The following is a 21,920-nucleotide window of genomic DNA, read 5'->3' as shown; positions in this document are numbered from 1 at the left end:
GTCTGAGCTCATGATCGCTTTTGGCAGCACAAATGAGAGTTTCTGCTGCCTCCATCTGACTGCTGAAGAGAGGGGAGGCGCACCAACGAGTAGGTCTTGCAACATTTATCTACTCTGCCTCTACGGATGGCCGAAGGGGGATCGATTGGGTGCGGCCTGTCCTTACCCACAATCCACCGCGCGGCTCGAAGAATTGGCGGCAAGGTGACTTGTGTCACGTTACAAAATAACCGTACAACATCGATGTTATTTATTTTAAACAGATATTTTTATTTCATTTTGACCCCATTCACCGATGGATGAAAACGTTGTGGAACTTGGCTAAGTAATTGGCATCTTTGCAAACATGTTTAATAATCCGTGTGAATTGTAGTTTACTGTGCTACCGCTAGCTAAACCACAGCTAATTAGTCAACATTGATATTTTTTGTTTTGCTTTATTTTATAAGGTTACAGTCACTCTCAAATGGGTCCTTGTGCCAGTAAAAGACAATAGCAAGTAACCCCAAATAGGAAGACGCCCCTATCCTCCAACAAAAGTAAGGTAAGAGTAATGTTAAGGTTAAAGTTTAACCCAATAATTAACAATATTAGCACTCCATGTTTCCTATTTTATGTTGCTCTCTGAAGAAGAACGTGGTGAAACTTTGATAACCCTAAGTAAACGTGAAAACCACCTGCTTGTTGCGAAAGTGTTCCCGTAACTCATCTGATTTGAAGATTGACAAGTAGGATATTGTGCAATTGAGCCCTTAAGTAAAACTATTTCTTTGCTATTCGTCATCTCAGTTATAATGTTCTTTTAAACGTTTCTGCACTAGTTAGCGGCGATGACTCATTTTTGTAAGTGGGAGCAAAGTTTTACGTGTTGTCTGTTTGAAGATGTAGCAATGCAAGTTTCTACAAGATCCAGATAGACTGATTTAATTCACAAAAATGAGCAGAGGTGCTTCTTTCCTTCCTCTCTGTTGATTATTTCTTCCGCTGCAAATCTGTTGATCTTCACACCTTGTCAGGATGCTGACAGTCACTGATGTGTGGTTGACATAGAAAAATGCCAACCCACACAAGATTGAATTTGCGCAAATAAGCTCACACTGATGGGAAAATGTATGTCCTCATTTGTTTTCTTGCAGGGTTCAAGAGAAATAAATGACTGTTGCTTGTGACTATGTTGCAACCCTGCACTGCTTGTTTCCAATCCATCAAGTAAGATTTTTTTTCAACTGATATTTCTTTTCAAAGAAAGTTTGCCTTAAAAAAATCCAACGAAAAAACACTGAGCCTATTATTGCCTTTCTGTAAGGAGAAAAAAATGTTAGAAATGCTCCCTCGTGCTTGACACATATTACAGATGCTTTTTTTTTAACTGCCTCAATGTCCTTGAAGGCTCAGGAATTTTGATTCAAGCTGCACTAGACCTCCTCATCCCCTCCAGCAGCAGGAATCAAAACAATATTTAGATTAAGTCATTAGCAAAGAACAAGTCCAGTTTGTTCGGCAGTCGTTAACATGTGGAACAGGACGGCAGCTGTTCCTGTCTCTTTTCTGTTTGTCATCATACAGGCTGTCGAGTACGGCCGCTAACAGCTGCTCGCTGCAAAATGTAACGCCATGCTGCCATATTATTATTAATCTCCTTTTTCTATTCATAATGAAATCACCAGTGGCCATTCACCATTGAAAAATGAATATTGAAGCTAAAGGTTGTGAGTCGTAAAGTTTTTTTACAGGCATGCTAGCAGACTGTGGCGAAATCCCGAGTCGCCCTCGAAAGGAAAACAATCAATTTTTCCATTTGGTGATTGGCTTTCGAATGGGTTCGTCTTTTAGATTTTCCAGATGATGGGACAGCCCGCTCCAATTCTCAACAGTCGACGCATTGTCTCGTTCTCCTTTTTACGTCACTGATGTATGCCTTTTATGAATTTTCAAGCTCAAAAAATAATACCAAAGCGGTTTCATTTGACTGGCACAATATTCAGTGGCAAGTCAATAAAAAGATTCCCAATCGAGCAGATGCGGGTCTTTGACAGGCGGGCATGATTTAGTGTGACACCGGCAAGTACTTGGACTGCTTCCCAGCCAGCAAACGCTCAAGATAGTTTGGGGAATGACGCGTCTGAGTATGAATGATGCCTTGGTCGGATCTCCATTAAGCTTGTCCGCTCAATGATGCTCTGGCCTCGCAAATCTTTGGACTTTGGGCGCACACGCACGCACATACAGTGAGCGCATAATCACTGGCACAGGAAGCGAGAAGCTGATGAAAGCACATTTTCCGAAGGAAGGCTCTGTGGTTTGGGAAGAGCGTGTTATGCGACTTTGTCAAACGGGAAGGAGGGGGGGGAATCCAGATTCTCGTATCCTCTTGAACTTCAGGATGAACTTGCGTTGTGGTTTCTCTCCACGCTTTGGCAGGAAATTGTTTTGTCTGGTAGCCATCGTAGCGTGTGACATTCAAGTTAAATCCTTCTTTTAGAGTTTTGTATTTTATTTTTAATCCGTTGCAAATTCTCTACAGCATGTTTTTCAACCGATGCTTCTAATCACCCGCGATGCTAACAGAAGAGCGAAGATTCCCGTTAATTACAGTCTGCCGGAAGAGAGGTCAAACGCGTTCGCCACACACACGCGCACCCCCGCACGCACACACACTAAGAGACAGTGCTTTAATTAGAGGACATTATCTCGGAGTGAAGCGCTGGCAGGTTAATGAACTCTGCTGCCGCGAGTCTGATTGGGGAAGAAAAAGACGCAACTGTCTCTTGGCTATCGACTGCCATGAGAAAATAACCTCTCACTTTTAATTGGAATGTTTAAAGTCACCGGCAGGGGGAGCGTGTCACACTGCTGACGGTTTCCTAGGCAACCGGAGGCCAGGACCTTTACTAGCTGGTGATGAGTGGAACAACGGTGGATACCGATGTGATCTAATTGTATGATAAATTATTTATAATAGATGACGGAGATATTTTTTATGGAGTCATTAGCAATTTTGGTCACGGAATGATCGTTTGGAGGGGAAATGATGGGATGCAAACTAGGATAAAAATGAAACGAAAACAATGTCTATCCAGCAAAAGCGTGGAATTTCTCTTACAAGTCTTGCAATGGAAGTCACCGATGGTGTAGTTGTCCAAAATGGTAAGGGGGGGATTTTCAACCCACCTCTGATTAATTGATTGTTTGTGCAATCCCTTAAAATCATAGCCAGTGTAAAAACACAACACATAAAAAAGCAGATTGAGGTTGTCTTCCTTTTGGCAGCTGTGAGTAAGCGCCATCTAAAAAAGAGAAATGCATGTCAAACTCTCAGACTGTCAAAGTGATGTCCAGGGAAAATTGACTCCTGAATCTGACGCGTGCTCTCTTTCTGCAGGTAAAGACGGAGGCTGCTGACTTGGACCTAGAATGCCAATCAACGAGCCTCATTCGAAGATGTCTCATCAGGAAAAAATGAAGTGGAATGGGTGAGTTTGCTTTATAATTCTGCATTACTCAGTTTTGAGATTAATTTAAACTGTGATGCTCTCATATTCTCCATAAGCGTATTTGGGTTAAGTGGGAAAACATAACCTGACACATTACAGAGAGCACACCACTGTTAGAAATGGGTTTTGGATTAGATAGGTGCAAGGTTATAGTGACATCGTGTGGTGGGACAATGCAAGCACAAATTGGGAGCGATTCAATTCCGCAGCAGACACAAACCAACGTTTTGATTTTTATTATTGAAATAACACTGGGATTTTTTATATATATATAACGGATTAGCAATGTGAGGTGGTTGGTTGCAATATGCCACAGTTTGTGATACAAGATCTGTTGAATACAGTGTTTCAACAAACTCAAGGATAATTATTTGTCCCTTCTTTTAATTAAAAAAACAAACAAAAAAAATGTTCATGTTTAGGTGTTTTTTAAAAGTCTCCAGGCCAACATCAGACCATTTTGGTGCAATGTGACAAAAAAAATCTGACATTCGCCCCCTAACCCTAACCCCCCCCCCCCCCGAGTATTTTCAAATGTATTAATAAAGGTTATTTGACAATAATTGGTCGAAACCCAAAAGATAAAGATTTTTTTACTTTGATTCAAATGACACCAGTCGGCGAGATGGTTCTATCTGGCGCCAACGCAGAGTACTGCTTTAATTGGGTACAGCAGCGAAGGAGCAAGGCTGGTCACAGTCCCCGTGTTGAGCAACTTTTCAATCTGTACCAAGAATCGATGTCCCCTTTACGAAAAAACGCTTCTTGTCAAACGTTTGGCCGACCCAGTCAACAAATAATTGAAAGAAGAGTCCAGTCCTCCTCTCATAGGTGTGGATTAAAATAGGAGGGTTGCACAAATCCGCCAGGTAGGAATGGGTGCAGGAGCCCCCCAGTGGACGAAAGCGGAGCAGCAGCGGCGTGAAAGATGACGTTCCCGGAGCCCAAGTTGGCGAAGGATTGGTGGAAGCCAGCCTGGCCCGAGCCGCACGTGGCCTGGCCGGGACTGATGAGCGGGCCGGGGCCTGGCGGCATGGTGCTGTCTGCGCCTGGGTTCTGCTTTTTCCACTTGGTGCGCCTGTTCTGAAACCAGATCTTCACCTGTGTTTCCGTCAGACTCAAGGACAGCGCCAGGTTGAGCCTCTCGCACACCGACAGGTAGCGAGTGGCTCGGAACTTGTTCTCCAGCGCCACTAGCTGTTCGTAGGTGAAGGCGGTCCGGGCGCGCCGGGGCTTGGCGCTGTTCTGGTCTTGCCGCCGCCTCTTGCTATGTGTGGAAGGCACGTCCTGCAGGCCCACAGTCATCTGCTCCTCGGCTAGCCGGTGCTTGCTCTCCGCTGTGGCGGTAATCACGAGGGGGTTGTCAAGAACCGGGTGCTGATCGGACTGGTTATCTTCTGGTGAAGGAATGGAGAGGAAACATGAGCCCATTTGTTAAATCACTATATTTTTCCTGGTGATAAATCGCACTTTTTTGCGGTCATAGTTTGGCTCGTCCCGCAACTTGGACTTGAAGCTGGATTGTGTTCCGATCGGATTTGAGACTTTTGCTTCTGACTACAGAAAAGTATTTATTTTTGCTTCGGAAGAATCCTGGTCAGTCCGTGTCACTTAAAATGAATCTCCTCCATTTATTCATTTTTAACACATAAGGTCACTTGGGAATCAGCAGTGACAGTGCTGAATGGACAGCTCCAGCAGGCAAATCCGCCCACCCCCCTCCAACAAATGTCCATTCTTATTTATCATGTGCAAGTGGACCTCCAGAAGTAAACTCCTCCCAAAGTGTCGGTGCTGGTGGGACTTTGCCACTAATCCTTCGATAATTTATCAGCAGCAGATAGCGCCTCAAATGTCATGTTGCGGAAAGAAATCCCGCCTAAATCCAGCAACGGAGTTTCAGCCGTGACGTGCTAATGGATTTCATATTTGCCCGCGGGTCGATAAATGTCATCTATTTAAGAAGGGAGGGGCGGGCGGGGGGAGTTGGAATCGAGCGATTTTTGGGATCAGACATGGCTGGGGTGTGCGGGTTTGTACCTGCAAGGTGCTGCGAGGAGATATGCAGGATGCGGTAATGGGATATCGATCAAAGCGTCCTCAATGGGACGATTTAAACAATTATCTCAGGCCGCCCGCCCCAATGCCAATCACGCTGCCGGGGCTCTGGGAGACGAGCCTTTGTGGCTTCCTTGAAAGAGAACTAACCGTGGAAATTGGGGGAAGGTCACACAAAGATGGCTCTGATTTCATCTGGAAATAAACAGCTTTAACTTGATTCCACTCACTTGCTGATTAAAAATCGTTCTTTTCCAAACCTTGGCCTGAATTTTTATTTAGTATCATTAAATGCGTGCTTCCATTATTTAATTCACGTACTGGTTCTCTTGAACAGTCACAATGTCAATAAAAAAAATATACCAATATGATTGATCATTTTTTTTCCTTTGTGTATATCGTTACAGCAATGGTAAATCGGAAACGATAGATTGAATGTGACTCTTCTTGTTTTGTTTGTTGAATTTTTTTGTCGTCCGAAAACGTACAAATGTGACTTGGGTTGCTTTGTTATTACAATCGTGCTCTGTTTAAGTTATCCCCCAAAATTCAAAAACATCTTCGGCAGTGAACGTCACAATCACCTCAACTAACTAAACACAACTAACCTACTAAATGATTCAATGATTCCCAAGCATTCTGCCTGACAGATTATTGCACAACTTTCTATGCCGCACATTTTGCCTCAACTTAGTAAAGGTTAGCGGCTAGTTAGTGTTCATTCTCAAAACTCGAAAAGATCATTGTTCACATTTTTCTAATGTGTACTTTAATGTGTATTTTTTTTTTTTTTACAATATGAAACTTAAAGAATATTTCTAGAACATTTTTTAAAGTGTACTTTAATGTGTATTTTTTTTTTTAACAATATGAAACTTAAAGAATATTTCCAGGACCTTTTCCGTCATTTGTGCAATCCATCCTCCAAGAAAAATGCATCCATTGGCAAGATTTAGGTCATTTGTTGCAATGCAACACAATTATGTTTTGATATTTTCCCTTATTTACCTACCGTCTCCTTCCGCATCGCCGTGCGTCTCCAAGCTAGTCCTCTCCTCGGTCGCCACTCCAAACTTGCCGTGCTCGCTCGCCTTCTTGCTATTGAATTTGTTCGGGTCCAGGATGTCGATGATGGAGAAGGAGATCTTATTGTGAGTGGACGTCATGGTCACTCCGCAGTGCTTAGACTCCAGCATGCTCCGAAAAACAAAAACAGAGCCTTAAAAGTGTAGGAGGAAAAGAGCGATGCGTAATTACGCGCGTGTTGCCGGTCCTCTCATAGTCTTGATGCGTCTTGGGACCGGATCATCTGTCCCTCTCCCCTCGTCTGTTTGAGTCCTGCAGGAGGGGTGCGAGTGGGCTCTCCTTTAAAGCATCTGACCCCCACCGGCACCACAAACGTCACGCAAACACTATTAGTGTTTCACACGACCCCCTAATGGGCCCCGGGTATTGCTCGATAATCACCCATGTCATTAAATTCAATAATGCGCGAGCTGAAAGTAAATTGGCCACAGATGGCCCATAGATGGATCCGAGTCACCAAATTGGGAGTTGTTTTTGGATTTTATTATTTGGGGTGAGGGGATGGGGGTGGGGGGGAAGACCTTCACAACGGGGTTCTTTGCATTTTGACCCCCTGCAGGAAATCACATTGTTACATTGGACTGCAAAAACTTCCCCATCTTTCTCATTCCAACTTCAAACTAGTCACCTTTGGCCTGTGCAATTTATCAAAATTCAATGACAGTTATGATTATTAGTCCATGATTGCAAAATTGACATAATCATAAAAAAAAGATGAATACTATGCATTGATTTCCAATGCACGTTGTTTGTGTGCACAAGGAAATTAATTTATTTCATTTTAAAATCACAGGTTTTGTCATTATTGACGTTTCAATGGAATTTATCTGTCTTAATATTTTTCTTCACAATTCAACATTTTTGCGTTTTATACAAAAAACATCATTTGAATAATTGTGAATTCAATTACAATGTTCTTACAATAGCTATTCACATTAGGAAGTTAAACAACACTAATATGCATTTTTGACCAAGTGGAAAAATCCATGCAAAGCAAATTACAGGCACACAATGGTGGCCGCTGATTGTTTTCTCACCTTAGCTGATAGATATATATTCACAATCAATGGGCTCCCTGAGCCTCTGCCATTAGTATTCAATATAAAGTGACACGGGGGTTGTTTAAAACCCGGACGCCCGGTGACGGCTAAATGGTGGAACCGCCGCCGGATCGATATTCCCAGCAGGTGTCCGACTCAGATAAAAACAAACCGATGGTGAGCGAGAGCCCCGTTTCAGATAGCTGAGCCAATTACCGCAATGGCAAAGCTTTATTTAACTCGAACTCATAACCTCTAACCATCTTCCAGGATAGATTCCTCCTTAGACGTAATATTCTTGTTCCACCAGGTGATCCATGGCAAGGGATAAAAACGTATTATATATTTTTAAATGAATGTTTGTGACTTTTGTGGTTGTGCAGTGTTCAAACAATAGGATGCAAGTTATTTTATAATGGCAGATGCTTTCATTATTATTACAGGGATGTTTTTGGAAACTTTTTTTGATGTCCGTCAATCACGCCACAGTTTTTCTTCTCCCTTTTAAGACAAAGTAACCCGTTAGCCCGAGTTTCTGTCAAGACCAACCGTGTTGTTAACGTAACTTTAAGGTTGTCGTTTTTGATTTGATTATCGAGGATGAAAACTAATCAGAGTGGTTTGGTCCATGTAGTTTAGCGCATTATCATAGGATGAGAATTTGTAGAGTTTCCTGGAATGTAATCAAGCTAAGTGGTTTCTTTGAACTCATCCCACGTCTACATTAGCTTGTGAGGTCCAGATTGTGCTCTTTTCTTCTTTGGTGTTGACGCTCTCTTTCTTATTCTTCCTTCTGCTTCCTGTGTTCTGCATTGAGCTCCGGCCGGTCATAACCCGGCCGGACCGGTGAGCTCCGCTGCTGTTACATAGTCAAACATTTGTTAAGTCGCTCGTCGGCATTTGCATGTGTATGGCGCTCGCGCCGGCACCACTCCGTGCCCTCCATATGAATGGAGCCGACCGCACGCTGGAGGTTTACAACTTCCTACGAGAAAGCCCAATGGCCGGACATCTGTTTGCGCGTGTGAGCGGGACAAAGAAGGACATAAAGGCCCTCGGGGTTGTCTTCACGCCAAGCGGGAAGAACCCGTGCGTCCCGGCGTGCGACATCAGAGAGGGCGGAGCGGGCCCCATGTCGCACACGGCAGGGGAGCCGCGGAGACACACTTCCATCCGAGGCCCGTAAAGTCATCACATGGCGGGGAGGCTGCTAAACGTCACATCATTTGTCTAATGGTGGAGGAGGCATGATGAGCTGCACTTCTGTTTGCACACTGCAGCGTCCATTGTTTGGTGCTGTAAAGGGGTCCGAAGAAAAGGAACAGCAAGTGGGAGGGGGGGCTGTTTGACCCCCTGTGCCGGATTCCTCAAACTTTGCTTTCATGTTCCATGTTGGGGTCCGGGTTGTCTCGGCACCGCATTTTAATGTCCTGTTAAAAAAGTTGCTGGCTTGAGAACATTTGCGTTTTTAAAACTGCCTCCTGACTAATAACTTTGCTAAAGCCCCATGAGAACAATCCCTAAAAAATGGATGAATGAAAAAGATGGCTGTCCTAGTTTAAATCCGGTATATTTTTTCGATACTGTTGCTTGAAATCGTTCTGTTCAGCCACGTCTCCGGAGGCATACTTGCCGGGTTTCACGCCTCTCAGTGTCGTGCACGCGCAGGCGTGACTCTCAGAGACAACAAGGTCAGTGGCGTTGCCCGGTAATTGTCCTAACGGTTTGTGTACCTGTTGGGTGGAGGCGAGTAATGAGAGTTTTTCATTATGTGCGGGGACGGGTGAGTGCGCCTGGCAGATGCTGACAGGCAGCAGATGTGGAAAGTTGGGCGGTGATTTGTACAGAGGGTCAACTGCATCGCATGGCCGACCGATGGAGAGGGAGGCGGCCAGGCGGGGGGGTGTAAATTACGCTGAGGGACGCTGTCAGTCGTGCCTCGGCCCTGTCAGAACAAGGTAAAGGTCGGTTCACGCACCCACGTCATCGACGCTACCAACACTGTCGTGTGTGTGTGTTTGAGAAAATAATCAAGAGATTAATCCATTATTAAAAAAGTCATTTGACGGTCTGGCATTCCTCAGGGTTCCGCTTTAAGCCCCCTGCCGTTTTCACCATGTAAGTTGTCACGAAGAAATATTTCGCTCAGCATTTAGATGCTGTATCAAGGATAACTCGGAGCACTCTGTTTGGAATTCCTCCTTTCAATCAGCAAGACATCTTACCCGATCAGAGTTTTCTGATAAGCCGTGCAACCCAACAATGGCATCCTGTCGAATTCCCAGTAAGCTCCGCCTGATCCTCCTGGTTACAAACGGGGCACCCTGCGACCTTGCCCCTAACTCTCTTTGTGACCTCTTCATTCCACTTTATCAACTACTGCGAACCTCCAGAGCTGATTTGTTATCTATCATCCCCCCCACACACACACACACGCACCATTCCAATCTGCTCCATCTTTCGTTGTGGTGCCCGAAGTCATCATCTTGTGTCTTCCAGTGTGCTTGCGTGCTATCTTACATTGTAATGTAACTCCTTTTGTGTTGATTTGATGAACAAACTAAGCCTTCCCCCCCCCCCTTCACTTTTTCCTGCTCCGGCCTACTTGTCGGCATGGCTGGCATCCGCAGCGGTCGTACTGTCACTCAACGTAAGCATTGATTAGCCATTGTTCTGAGAAGGTCACATCATAATTCATTAACAGTAATTACACGCGCTGTGCCACCTGCACTCCTTCCCCTCGCCCGAGCGCTAAATTACGAGCCAAGCCGCGGCGCGCGGAAACAATGAAGATGTAAAGGCGCGAGAGCTATTAGTTACATTATTTAAATGGAGCCGTTTAAACCTGGGGAGCTGTCTTTATGAAGGGCAATTAGGCACTAACGGTAATTGATAATTCTTGCTAATTACAATTAGGAAATATAAATAGTGGCTGTAGTATTTGTCATCATTGCAGAGGAGCGGGGAGCCGGCCCGGCGTGGCGCGAGCCGGGAAGGTGTGTGATGGAAGGCGAAAGGATTAAGCTCCATTCATCTCCATCGAGTGCACCAACAGATTGTGTTTGTCCCTTTTCTATTTCTCTATTGACCGTTAGCGCTTTTTTTTTTCCCCTTCCACTCTCACTTTCTGTGCCCTTGCCAAATAGTGCACAAGGTTTTTTAAACTGCTCTCTGCCAAAATTGACAAACTGTTGAGCTGTTCTCATTGCAATTTTTACGTCATGAATTCCTCTTCAACGTGTCCTGGAATAATGTGCCAGGGTGTTTTTACCTTTCGTATAATATACGTAATTCTACAAATTTTCCCTGTTGCACACATACAGTACCTGCTGTGGGTCACAGCTCTCACCCAGATACTCACAGCCTGGCACACAGGCCCCGCCTCTTTTTGTTTGTTCAAACAAATACATTTACAATGCATTTTAAAACATTGAAATGTTTTCTGAAGTGTACAGTCAGTTTCATAAACAGGTTATTTATGTATTTACTTCATTACTTATTTGCAATGGTGATTCTGTCATCCGCTACTGGGTGTCATTTCAGATGAAATTTTGGGCTCTCACTTCTAAATAGATGCCTCCGTTGACCTTTGAACCCACCATCTTGCGGAGGAAAATACGGGCTGCTGTCGCGGTCGCCTCCGCAATGACCTTTCTTGCCATTCAGACTGTGGAAGTGGCGCAATGCAAAGCTAACAGCGTGCGATTGATCGCCGTTCCCCTCCAGCAGGCGTCCCCCGCCAACGACATCTACTTTGGAGGGTCTTCAAAGGGACAGCAGGCGGGCAGATTTGAATCCAAATAACGCTGCGGTCTTAGCTGAGTAAACGGAGGGGGGATGTTCTGACTGGACCGTCAACGTGTTGTCTCAGATGTTAGCCGTTTTACTGCTTCATTCATGAGGAAAATACTCTGGTGCTAAATATGCAACCCGCACAGAATCAGCTCTGTTTTTTTCCTTTAAATAAGAAATAATTAATCCACTAACTGCATCAGCACTTTGAGACTCCAATTGTTAAAAAAAAATTAAACAGTCGCTGGCAAATCACGCCTTTTGTCTAAATAGTGCTCATCAACTCACTTCTCCCTAGTTATTTGACACTAAGATGGCACCAAAGCACAACGTTTGTCTAAATGGAGCCCTGCAATGCACTTCTCCGTCATTCCTTGGCACCAAAGTGGCGATGCGATTATTTTGCCAGGCATAAAAACAATAAATCAGCAAGTTTTTAAAGGAAGTATCACATGATGTCATTAAAAATAAAATTGTTTTCTTTTATTTTGGGGTCTTTTTGTTTTCCAGGTTCACTTCCTGTCCCCTCCCATGGTGGTCTTCAAATGGGGCCCCTATCAAAAGCCCCCCCATGCACACTCCCTGTGGATGATCCCCCCCCCCCCCCCGCGCTCCCCCTTCAGCGGTGGCGGGTAATTGCTACAGTGAGATGTGGATCAGTGGAGCTGCCCTAATCAATAAAGTCTTCATCAGCTATTTCCCCAGATGATTCTTCCTCATTTCTGCCTTAATTGTTCTTTTTCATCCAACAAGCCCGGCACCGTTAGTGTGTGTGTTGGTTTGTATCTCGACGGACCAACAGCGAACGGTGGCCAAGCTGAAGGAACCCGACGAGAACTCTGCCGGAACAAAGTTTCACCTTCCTGGGGAGAAGTTTGATAACCAAAACCAGAACCATACAGAAATCAGGTAGCCATAAATCAGGTTCACACAACTGAGAAAAAGATAAAAATGCAATATTGTTAAAATTGTTTAAAAAAAGCTCTCTGATCAATAGTTTTATTATTTATGTTTGGGAAGAATTTACAAAATAAATGAGTTTCATTGAAAATAATTTGAAAATGTGCTAAAACTTCAAATTTCAAAAGCTCAAATCTTCAAGGTGCTCTAATTTTAAATTATTTCTTACAAATATTAACTATGTATTTAACTTATATTCAAATTGGATAAAATTTATTTTGTGTCATGCTTTACAGAACCTGACTTGACTCATTTCCATCAACACAGGTCAGTTCATCTTTATTACCATTTAAAAAAAAAAGTTGATTGAAAACAAGAAATTGAAAATGATATAAGCCTTACATTGAGTGTAATTAGATTGCTCCTAATATAGTGACCAATAAGTGTATATTCCAAATGTTTCCCCCTGTGACCTTCATCCCAGCAGAGAATCGGAAATGATTGCGGTATAATTGTGTTCCTTTAGCGCTTATTGCCCTTCTGTGCCAGTAAAACGGTATGGGAGCGCCTCTGTCCCCGGGGGGAGGGGTCGCCGTCTTTCACCGAACCATCGCCGCTCATGTGCAGAAGTCCAATCAAGCAGTCAGAAGAGAGATGTCTGGATGAAAGCTACTTTGCAGTGAGTGAAACCCTTTCGAGACACTCCATTAGGTACACTGCGCCATGTCATGCGAGCCAGTGGGTTAACTTGATTTGATTTTGGTCATAAAGTTAAATGCAGAAATAATTGGAGAAAAGAGTCATTCCAATTTGGACATTTCGTGGGCAGTCTATTATCTTTCTGATTCCTCAGTTGCAACACAAGCCCCAGATGGAAGATCCTATTCCGTTAAGACTCGGCGTGAAGCTCAAGAGAAGTCAATGCACATTAAGAATTCTTCACTTAAATACTCGAATAAGGCCTCCATCAATAATTCTGGCAAGATGAAAAGCGGCTCATCTGCCCGAGGGGCCGTTGCTCATTAGCGGCGCCTAATAAGAGATGACTGGACATTGCGGGCAATTAATAGCCTTTAACCTTATTGATTGTTGTTTAACTTTCTTACCGTGATTAAAAATATATAGTCACATTTTTACTTTCATTTCGATGTCTCGCAGACATTTCGGTGCGATTTTCGATCTCCTTTGTCAAAACATTTTGCTTATGGGAGCATATTTAAAATGCACGTTTGCACAATTGTCCAAAGTGTGTAATAGATAGATATACTTTATTACTCCCCTGGGGGTAATTAGGGAAATTAAGTCTTAAATCACTCACCAAAAAAAGGCCTAATTTGACCCATTCAAGTGCACAAAAGCATGAAGTCTGCCACAGCGGCGCTGATGAATATGCCCCTCTCGCTTTTGCCTCTTTGTGCGCCGCGATGATGATTTATCGAAGCTTTATGGTTGTTGACTCGCCGAGGCTTTATGGGCAAAATGAGATGTGAGTTGTCTTACAGCCGGGCCACTCGTCTCCTTCGGTAAGCGACAATAGATTGTGAGAGAGAAGCGGCGGGGGGGGGGGGGGGGGGGGGAGGAGGGGGTCCTTTATCGACACATCCCATTACTGAGGTCTTCACGTTTTACGGCCATTTCCATAAATTCTGGCCCCGGGGACAATCTCCTGGCCTGCGTGGGGCTGATGGGGAGATCATATTGGGGCTGTCGTTTGACGCTTCAGCACACACACGCACGCGCGCAGACACTCACGCGCCACCTGCACTCAGTGATGGAGGCCGTCCCTCCCGGTGTTGAATGAGTTTACAGATGATGAGAGTCTTAGTTCAGGTCAGTGTGTATTTACAGCTCAGTGACTCGGCTCCGTCGCTTTAGAAAGCAAACAGAGAGGCGAGGGTTAACCGATCAGACCTCTGGGAGCAATCACGCCGTGGGGGTGAGAGGGCTGGGGGAAGGGGGGGGGGGGGCACTATTGTCCTCCCATCAACACTGCACTATTAATCCATTACAAGCAAGCTTTAACTTACCGCTCAATTATGGGACAAACAACGAAATAAGGTTTAGAGAGAAGACGAGGTTTATTTCCATTTGTCAGACGGACGGACGGTCTGTCTCGCTCATAATGTAGACTATTTATCCAGCTCATTTTGCTTAATATGTCAAATATTTGAAACACTCCTAAGTATGTATTCCTGCAGGGCTGCAAAATGCAAGCATATTAGCAGGCATATTCTTATCTAAATAAATAAAATGAAAGATAAATGAAAGTCCTTATGTCTGTAAAGGCATGATTTATAGTAATCTCTTGCACTGGAGCTCACTTTTGTGTGTCTCTCCATTCATCAGAAGAGGGCGCTGTGCTCTTAAGATTTTGCGGATCATAGGACATCTGTACAAATTAACCAAAAATATATTTTTGTCATTTCCTGTGCTTTTCAGTAGTAATATATGACTTAGAAATAATTACAGGTTGAAGGCAGTGCATGGTCGTGTTCATATTTTTAGTTGTATCATTATTCATTTGTAAAAGTCTAAAAATATTTTATTCATTAAAAAAATCTAAAAGCCCTATCATATGATTTAGTAATTAAATATTATCCTTGGCATATGGTACATTTTTGTAGACTCGCTCTCCAACTTAAAAACAACTTGATGAAATAATGCCATCTGCTGGCTGGTTACAGTAGTGCAAGTTGTTTCGTCCCTCTCCCCAAATCATTTGTTGGAAGGGCGTGTGCGCGTGCCTCTGTGCGTGTGAAAGCTAATTAAGGAGGCCTGTTTGCAGTTGACATGTCAAACACAGACACGTGCACACACATGCACGCTTCTTTCACCTGTATTTGTGAAACATTAGTGGCATTATAATGCTGGCTCATTGCTTTGCAAACACTGCATGGTGCAGATGAGGAATTCAAATCACTTGTTTACGTAGTCTAATTTCGCTGCACATCAGAGGATCAGCAGCACCCCGATGAGGGCCTCCTGTTGAGGAGCATTATTGTTGGCCAGAGACAGGCCCAAGAGTTGTAAACGTTGCCTTGGTTGTCTTATCCAATGGAAGTGACAGTTGAGTATTTCAAAAAGTCACGTAAATGAAAAAAACAGAGTTAAGGAAACAAGGCGACACACATTTTGTACATACCATACCCGCCAGTGGTACTTGGCATGTCGAGCAGGTAGAAGAATGTTTTTTATAGTTTGTACTCTGTGGCCTTTCCCAATCTCAACAATCAATCCGCATCACTGTTGGATGATGTGTCAACGTTAGCGCGACATACAAAGGCATGCGTTGTCTTTGTTTGTTGTTTAGTTTTTTTTCCTCTCTCATTATCTTCATACTGCCTCAATTGCTCCATATTGTGCTTGGCGCCGGCCGAACTGGCTTTGCACAATCCCATCAGAGTTACGGCTCCCCTCCCACAAAACGTCTCAATGCCAAAGACGGAAGGTAGATGACTGCCACTTGTGTGTAGCCTGCACACATGCTTCTGTTGCATGTGTTTCGTGTTAGCGGCCTCTTTGCCAGCGCTCGACTCCCCTCGCTATTTTTTTTTTGTTTTTTCAACTTACACCCCGAGCTGCCTTCAAACGGTCTTATCTCGACTTTGAGGTGCCGTCCTATGTGTCGTTCTGTTCCCATAACATCGCTCGGACCCGTCCACGTCCCCCCCGCTCCTCCTTGGACCTTGACTCACGCTTAGCACCCTCCATAACTTGGGCCGGGGGGCCACCCAACGTGTGAAAGGCAGACACCCCGCCCCCACATCTACTTGCCATTGACCCTCAAAGACCACAACAGGAACCACATTCTTTCCTTTGTGGCCCGTCTTTTATCCTCGACTACCAGAAATAACCTGCGAGGGTAGAGACGCTCGCTTTAGTTCGGGGTTTGTCGCCACGTGCTGATGAAACACGACAAAAGTTTGTCAACTATCCACATGTCGCTCAGGGCAATTTAATGGTGATGCTTTGACTCCAAATTGTGCTACCAAGGAACCATGTTGAGGCTGAAGGAAGGAGCAGTCCATCCCTGTCTAAGACAAAAGTAGTTCTTTGCCGCCGTCCTATCCATGGGCAGTAGTTTTAAGAATACTTTTGACTATTTGTGTCAGCCAAGACAGGCCGCTCCATTGTGTTAAAAATAATTTCCACAGGCACATTCCGGCGCAACTTCACGTATAAAGTCAAACTTAGCGTCAAGTTTGTGCAACTGTCACTCGTGTTGACCCAGAGGCAACGGCAGCAGCAGCTTGCCAGACACAGTGAGACAGGATCTAACAGGACAAGACAGTACAAGGTGTGGTGTGTTTATCTTGTTCGTTAGGCTTCCTTCATTACACACGCACTTCCTGAAATGCCGATAACCTCTTTGGAATGGCCGTAAACATCGGGCCTATTCTTTGCAACGGAGGACGGCCCTAACATTGCTGAATGGCAAAAGCAGTCAGACGCAAAAATGGAAATTGAAAATCAAAAACTGTATTATTTTTGAATATGCAACTCAACAATGAAAAAGCATTTCCATAGCGGTGCCTAATGAAAAGGCTCAAGTGTGCGATCCCATTCGAGTGCCCAATGTATGCATGTTATTCACATTCGGACAAGCTCTTTTAAGCGATGCATAGTGAGCCTCTGATGCAAAACACGTGTCAAGGGTGAGGGGGAAACGTCCCTCCCTGGATTGCATAGAAAGAGTTATTTTATTTTATTTATTGCAGCTTCTCTCTTAAATGTTTCATTTTCTCATCAGGTGTGCTTCAGTTGGACAGCTTCAGTTGGACTCACACTCATCAAAAAGTCAAGTGGCGGTCTACTGGGGAAAAAAGAAGAAAAACATGCTTGCTCAGGACATCTGGAGTGGCTCCAGTCAAGGTAACAATGATAAGCTAACGAGGATTTCACAAAACACCACTGGAATGATTTCAACAGTGTCTTCCCTTGACAAAAGACAGTAATTATCCGTAAGATTCACAACGTTAACATTCATCAGTCGATGTTGAAAAGTAGCTCTCGTTTGGCGTTTGCCCAAGTCTTAATTACATGTTTGTTTTTTTACTACAAGGTTGTGGGAAAGCGACATCATGGCCACTGCTGCCCTTTACTTGACTCTCTTTCAAAATTGAGAACCAATCATCTTCGCTCTCATGTTTGTCAGTTACGGTCCATTTGACACACCCGGTCCTACACAAACAGGTATGGAGGAACACAATGTAATCATGAAAAGAAATCTTCTGAAAAATGATCTTCTCTCTTCAGCGTCCTCGCCTCCTGGAACCTGAGTATCAATCGGAGGATGATGTTGGGTAAATATTTTCATCCAGATAAATGGCACTTTGACACACAACTGTCTAAACACCCCAAAAAGTGAGCAGCGTGGCTTTTTAATTTGGCTTTTACCTCCACATGGCTGCACTTTAAAGTGCTGCAGACTTCTGGTGGGGGAGCAGACATGAGACACACATTTGAAAACACTTTGTGGGCTCTTTGTGGTGGCCACAAACACGACTTTGGCCTCCGTGTTATGCGCAGCCAGATAAAGTGGTCGAAAGAAGTTTTCTTTGTTAGCATGACGCCGTAATTGGATCATACCAAGAAAGACAAAAAATAAAATTTCGAAAATAATAATAATGAGGATGGATGATTGATCAAATTGGCTTTTTGGGGAAGTGCCAGACTTTCCCCTCGCAAAACTGTTTTTCAAAAGTTGAAATTTTCTTCTGTGAAACGACAAGTCAGGGCATTTTCGAGACAAATAAAAATGGGAAAATTCAATAAGGGCATTCTGATAAGTGGAGCCGAACTCCAAGCAAACTCGAGCCTCCTTTGATGGTCTCAAATTAGATTTTGTCAGCTATCGCAGATCATTTTTTTTTTTTTTTTAACACGTGAGGTTTTACACAAAGAGCAACCTTGTTGTTTTCATCAGAAAAGAAAGAAGAGCAAGTGAAACAAAAATCGAACGAGGTTTGCAAGAGTGACTAATGTCGAAAAATGGAGTGAAAGCTCGTTAAAATGGCGACACCCAATCAATCCCTGGCTGAGGTCCCGCACGCCGCGGCACGCCACTCCAGCCTTTAACGAGGCCTGTTGGCATGTGTGAATATTTGCCGTTGCCAACAAGAACTTTCTTTGTTTATCCGTTGACTCACGATTGGATCTCGCTGCCATCAGATGGCTCTCGCATGTGTGTATAAACACGTCGATGTTGCGCTGTCATTTTGGTGATTGCGCTCGACTTGCCTCAAATCCCCAAACCTTTTTCCCAAATCGTTTTCTTTTCCCTTTACAGGATGAATGAAGTCTAGCTTAGTTTATTTTTGTTAGCCCGTTTATGGCATTTTGCATCGCGTGTCATGTTAGCATCAAGCTCGCAGAACTTTAGTTAATGTGGTTCTGGGTAAATACACAAGACTTCATTCGATCTCTCCTTGGTTTATTTTTGCTGTAAACTTCAACTGGGAGTGGCAATAAATATCTTAGAGGGTTCCTTTTTCGAAAGAAGCCGTCACTATCTGCCAAATTCCTGATGAGGTCAACGCAAAGAATTGCTCAAAATTGGCAAAAAACTCGGGTCATTCAAATCTCAAGGCACTAAACAAATTCTACTGGAAATATTGGAAGCCACGAAACAAGCTCGGATTCCGGTAAATGTCGCAAATGAGATTGCCCTGGGATGTTTACACATCGTAACCTTTGGCTGTTCTCGTGACTTCAAGAAGGACTTTCGTGCGTGTGTTTTGTGTCCTCGTTTTGATTAAACGAACTGCTCTCTCACAGCTCAAGCCAAGATGCCAGCCCGCTTTGTCTGTTTATTTACACATAGAGTGGATAGAAATCACAACGGTCAAACGAAAAAAAACCAAAAAACTTTCATTCCACAGCTGAGTGTGTGAGGCGGGTGGTCCCCCGAGATGGAGCCCGCCATAATCGTCGGGGTGGAGCGGGCTGGCGAGCTGCGGGGCTTTCCAAAACGGCATTGCGCTCAATTTGAAAAAGCAGCGCCGACGACGGCGGAAGAATGCCTTTTGTGGCCGTCTCACGCTGATGTTGGCTGGAAAATATCCTGCAGCCGGCCTTGTAAATGTGCACAGTGTGTTGTTCAAGTCGTAACACCGCCGCATTCTTGCCTCCATCGCTCACTCCACTTGGCCCCGTTGAGTCGTTTCTCTTTTGCGTGTGGAAAGTATAGATTCGCAATTTCAGCTGTTTCTTCTGATGGACGAGCGTGTACAGTAAGACTCGCTCGGACCTTAAGGTCTTTGCTCGGGGGGGGGAGTGGCGGACGCGCGATAGCTTTATCAATGCTTTTCTAAGCCGGCTAATGGTCCTCCTTCCCGGCCAGATCAAACACGACTATCTCGACCTATCCTTGACTCGGAACCGCACCGACGCCTTTTTGTGCCCATTCACACGGATTCTAGATTAGTGCTTGGTGGGAACTCTTGAGGAGGAAGCTTCCGTCAAACATTTGAATGATCAAATGGTGATTAGCGTGTCCTTGAACTTATTTCCACTTCAAAATAGTTTTGTGCCTTGACTCTTCCTTTTCACCTCCTGAGCTTGGATAATGTCAGGAACAACACTCTCTCTTTTTTGGGGTTGTTTACTAAGCAAAATTCACAAGTAGATAAGGGACGGATTTAATGTGAACCCAGTTATCAGTTTCACGTCCACGGCTTATCTCGCCAGCGGTTTAATGTCGGCGCCGATAACGTCTTCTAGCGCTGCCCTCTCGTCTGCATGTTTACACATGTGTGACGGAGGCGGGCGCCTTTCCTGTGGACGCCCGTGCTCCAAACACTTGCCATCGCCGTACTCTGTGATTAGCCTCGCCTCCAATGTGGAATCCGCACGCGATGCAAATGTAGCGACTAAAAAAAAATCTACAGCGCAAGATCAAGATTTTACAAATGTTTTCAAAGATACCTGATTTAAGTTTCATTTGTGTGCACCATAACAGCGAAATGCTGATTCACCATGTTTGTTTTGAACAAACTTGTGCCATCTGAGACCAAATTGAAATCTCTCCCCAGGTGGCGGCCACGGCGTTGGGGGTCATTTCAGTCCATTCGAACATGAACAGGCAAGCGGGTCAAAGGTATCGGAGACAGCTGTCCGCCTCCATCTTCATCATGGCCGCCGTGCCCGTGAGTAATCTCTGATTTCACTCTGATTACATCTCCAGAGGCCTGACTCAGCCATCTTGGCTTTGGTCGCGCATACGTGGTCGCTGATCGTAAATACAATATGTGCATACGCTACATCACTGTAGTTCACGCTTTCATTTGCGTTCTGTTCCCTTTTGGCGTGTTTGTAACGGATCTCGTCGCCTGGTGAAAACGCACAAAACGTTATTTGTCCATACTCTGAATTGGTGTCCTAATTTGGGATCCTGGAAGGTTTCGCTCAAGTTATCTAATCACTGAACCCTTCCCGACTTCAGACAGTCGACTGTGAATGGATATTTCCTTTTCGTGCTCAGTTATTGTCTTGAGCGTACGACTTGAGTTTCCAGTATGCGGGGGGAGTCAGGCAACGCTAGTCGACCCAGATCTAACCAATGTGATGGATGGACTCGAACCAGAAACAACACGTCTATTTGAGTCGGGCATTGTATGTCACTGGGTGCCAGTATATGTGTGTGTGTGTTTCCTCTCAACACGTGTGCGCTACTAAAAAAACTCAGTTTCGTAACACACACACACACACACTGGGCTGCTGTCGACTGGGAAATGTTTGGAAGGCATGGCAACCCATTTCCAAAATGGAATAAAAGCTTGGCAGCAGATGGACTCGTCTGTGGGCCTGTGGCACTCCTTTTTCCTGTAATTGGAGAGCATTTTGTGGGCCTGGCAGGAGCGCTAGTCTCAGGGCCCTGCGCAAAAAAAAAGAAGCTAACATAAACACTGGATTTGAATGAGTAGCACAGCGCATCAACAGCAAACATGCTCGCCATCTGCTCCCGATGAAGCTGATTTACGACGCCCGGTTTTCGATCTGACAAGGAATATCTCGAGCACGTTAATGACACGTAGCGTTCGGGTGAAGTTTATCAACTGCCATAAACATCAACACTTCCCCTAACTGACAACCTTTGTCGGAAGGGGCGGGGGGAGCGTGCTCATTTGGAGCTTACGGCATGCAGACGATGTTAATTCATAGAAATTAAGAATGTGCTGGACCGCGTCTGCCTGACTCACAGTCGGGAGAAGCAATTGATTAATTACAATTACAAACTGCTCTCACAAGCACAATGAATTCATGTGCTTAACGGCATTGAATACAATTTGTTTCTTAACAAATCGAATAGTGAGTTTTTGTTGCTACCAAACGATGTTAAAGTGGGTTACAAGAAAACCAAGTCTTAACAATGCAAATCAACCCGTTCCATTTTGAACGTAATCCTTTTTCCACAGCGCTCGCCCTCGCGGCCGACTGAAGTCCATGTGATCGTTTTGACGCTTTTCCTCCATTGTTGTCATGCAAATGTCCCCTCATACTGCGTGGGCCCGAGGTTTCCCACTCTCGGGGCGGCTGGCACGGAACAAAA

The 21,920-nt window shown here is 44.5% G+C and overlaps 1 protein-coding gene and 1 long non-coding RNA gene across 3 annotated transcripts; one reads left to right on the top strand and one right to left on the bottom strand.

Moving 5' to 3' along the window:
* Nucleotides 1–64: 64 nt before the first annotated feature.
* Nucleotides 65–21,536, top strand: LOC133157869 (uncharacterized). Of its 2 annotated transcripts, none has more exons than XR_009715095.1 (11): nucleotides 65–204; nucleotides 450–544; nucleotides 1,137–1,209; nucleotides 3,383–3,473; nucleotides 11,981–12,379; nucleotides 12,667–12,697; nucleotides 12,897–13,049; nucleotides 17,121–17,242; nucleotides 17,433–17,563; nucleotides 17,627–17,673; nucleotides 20,404–21,536. It is a non-coding gene; the product is annotated as an uncharacterized LOC133157869 (long non-coding RNA). The 2 variants fall into 2 exon arrangements; XR_009715094.1 differs by having other exon boundaries at nucleotides 101–325; nucleotides 20,404–21,535.
* On the bottom strand, nucleotides 4,320–6,748 carry nkx1.2la (NK1 transcription factor related 2-like,a). The gene is made up of 2 exons (XM_061285924.1): nucleotides 6,565–6,748; nucleotides 4,320–4,891 (listed from the first exon to the last, which is right to left on the bottom strand). The coding sequence occupies exons 1-2, from the start codon at nucleotides 6,746–6,748 to the stop codon at nucleotides 4,320–4,322; spliced, it is 756 nt and encodes a 251-aa protein (XP_061141908.1).
* Nucleotides 21,537–21,920: the final 384 nt, after the last annotated feature.

Source organism: Syngnathus typhle, linkage group LG8 (assembly GCF_033458585.1).
Source record: "Syngnathus typhle isolate RoL2023-S1 ecotype Sweden linkage group LG8, RoL_Styp_1.0, whole genome shotgun sequence".
NCBI lineage: Eukaryota > Metazoa > Chordata > Actinopteri > Syngnathiformes > Syngnathidae > Syngnathus > Syngnathus typhle.
The sequence above is the reverse complement of the archived record's forward strand: the minus strand, read 5'-3'. Positions and strand labels throughout refer to the sequence as shown.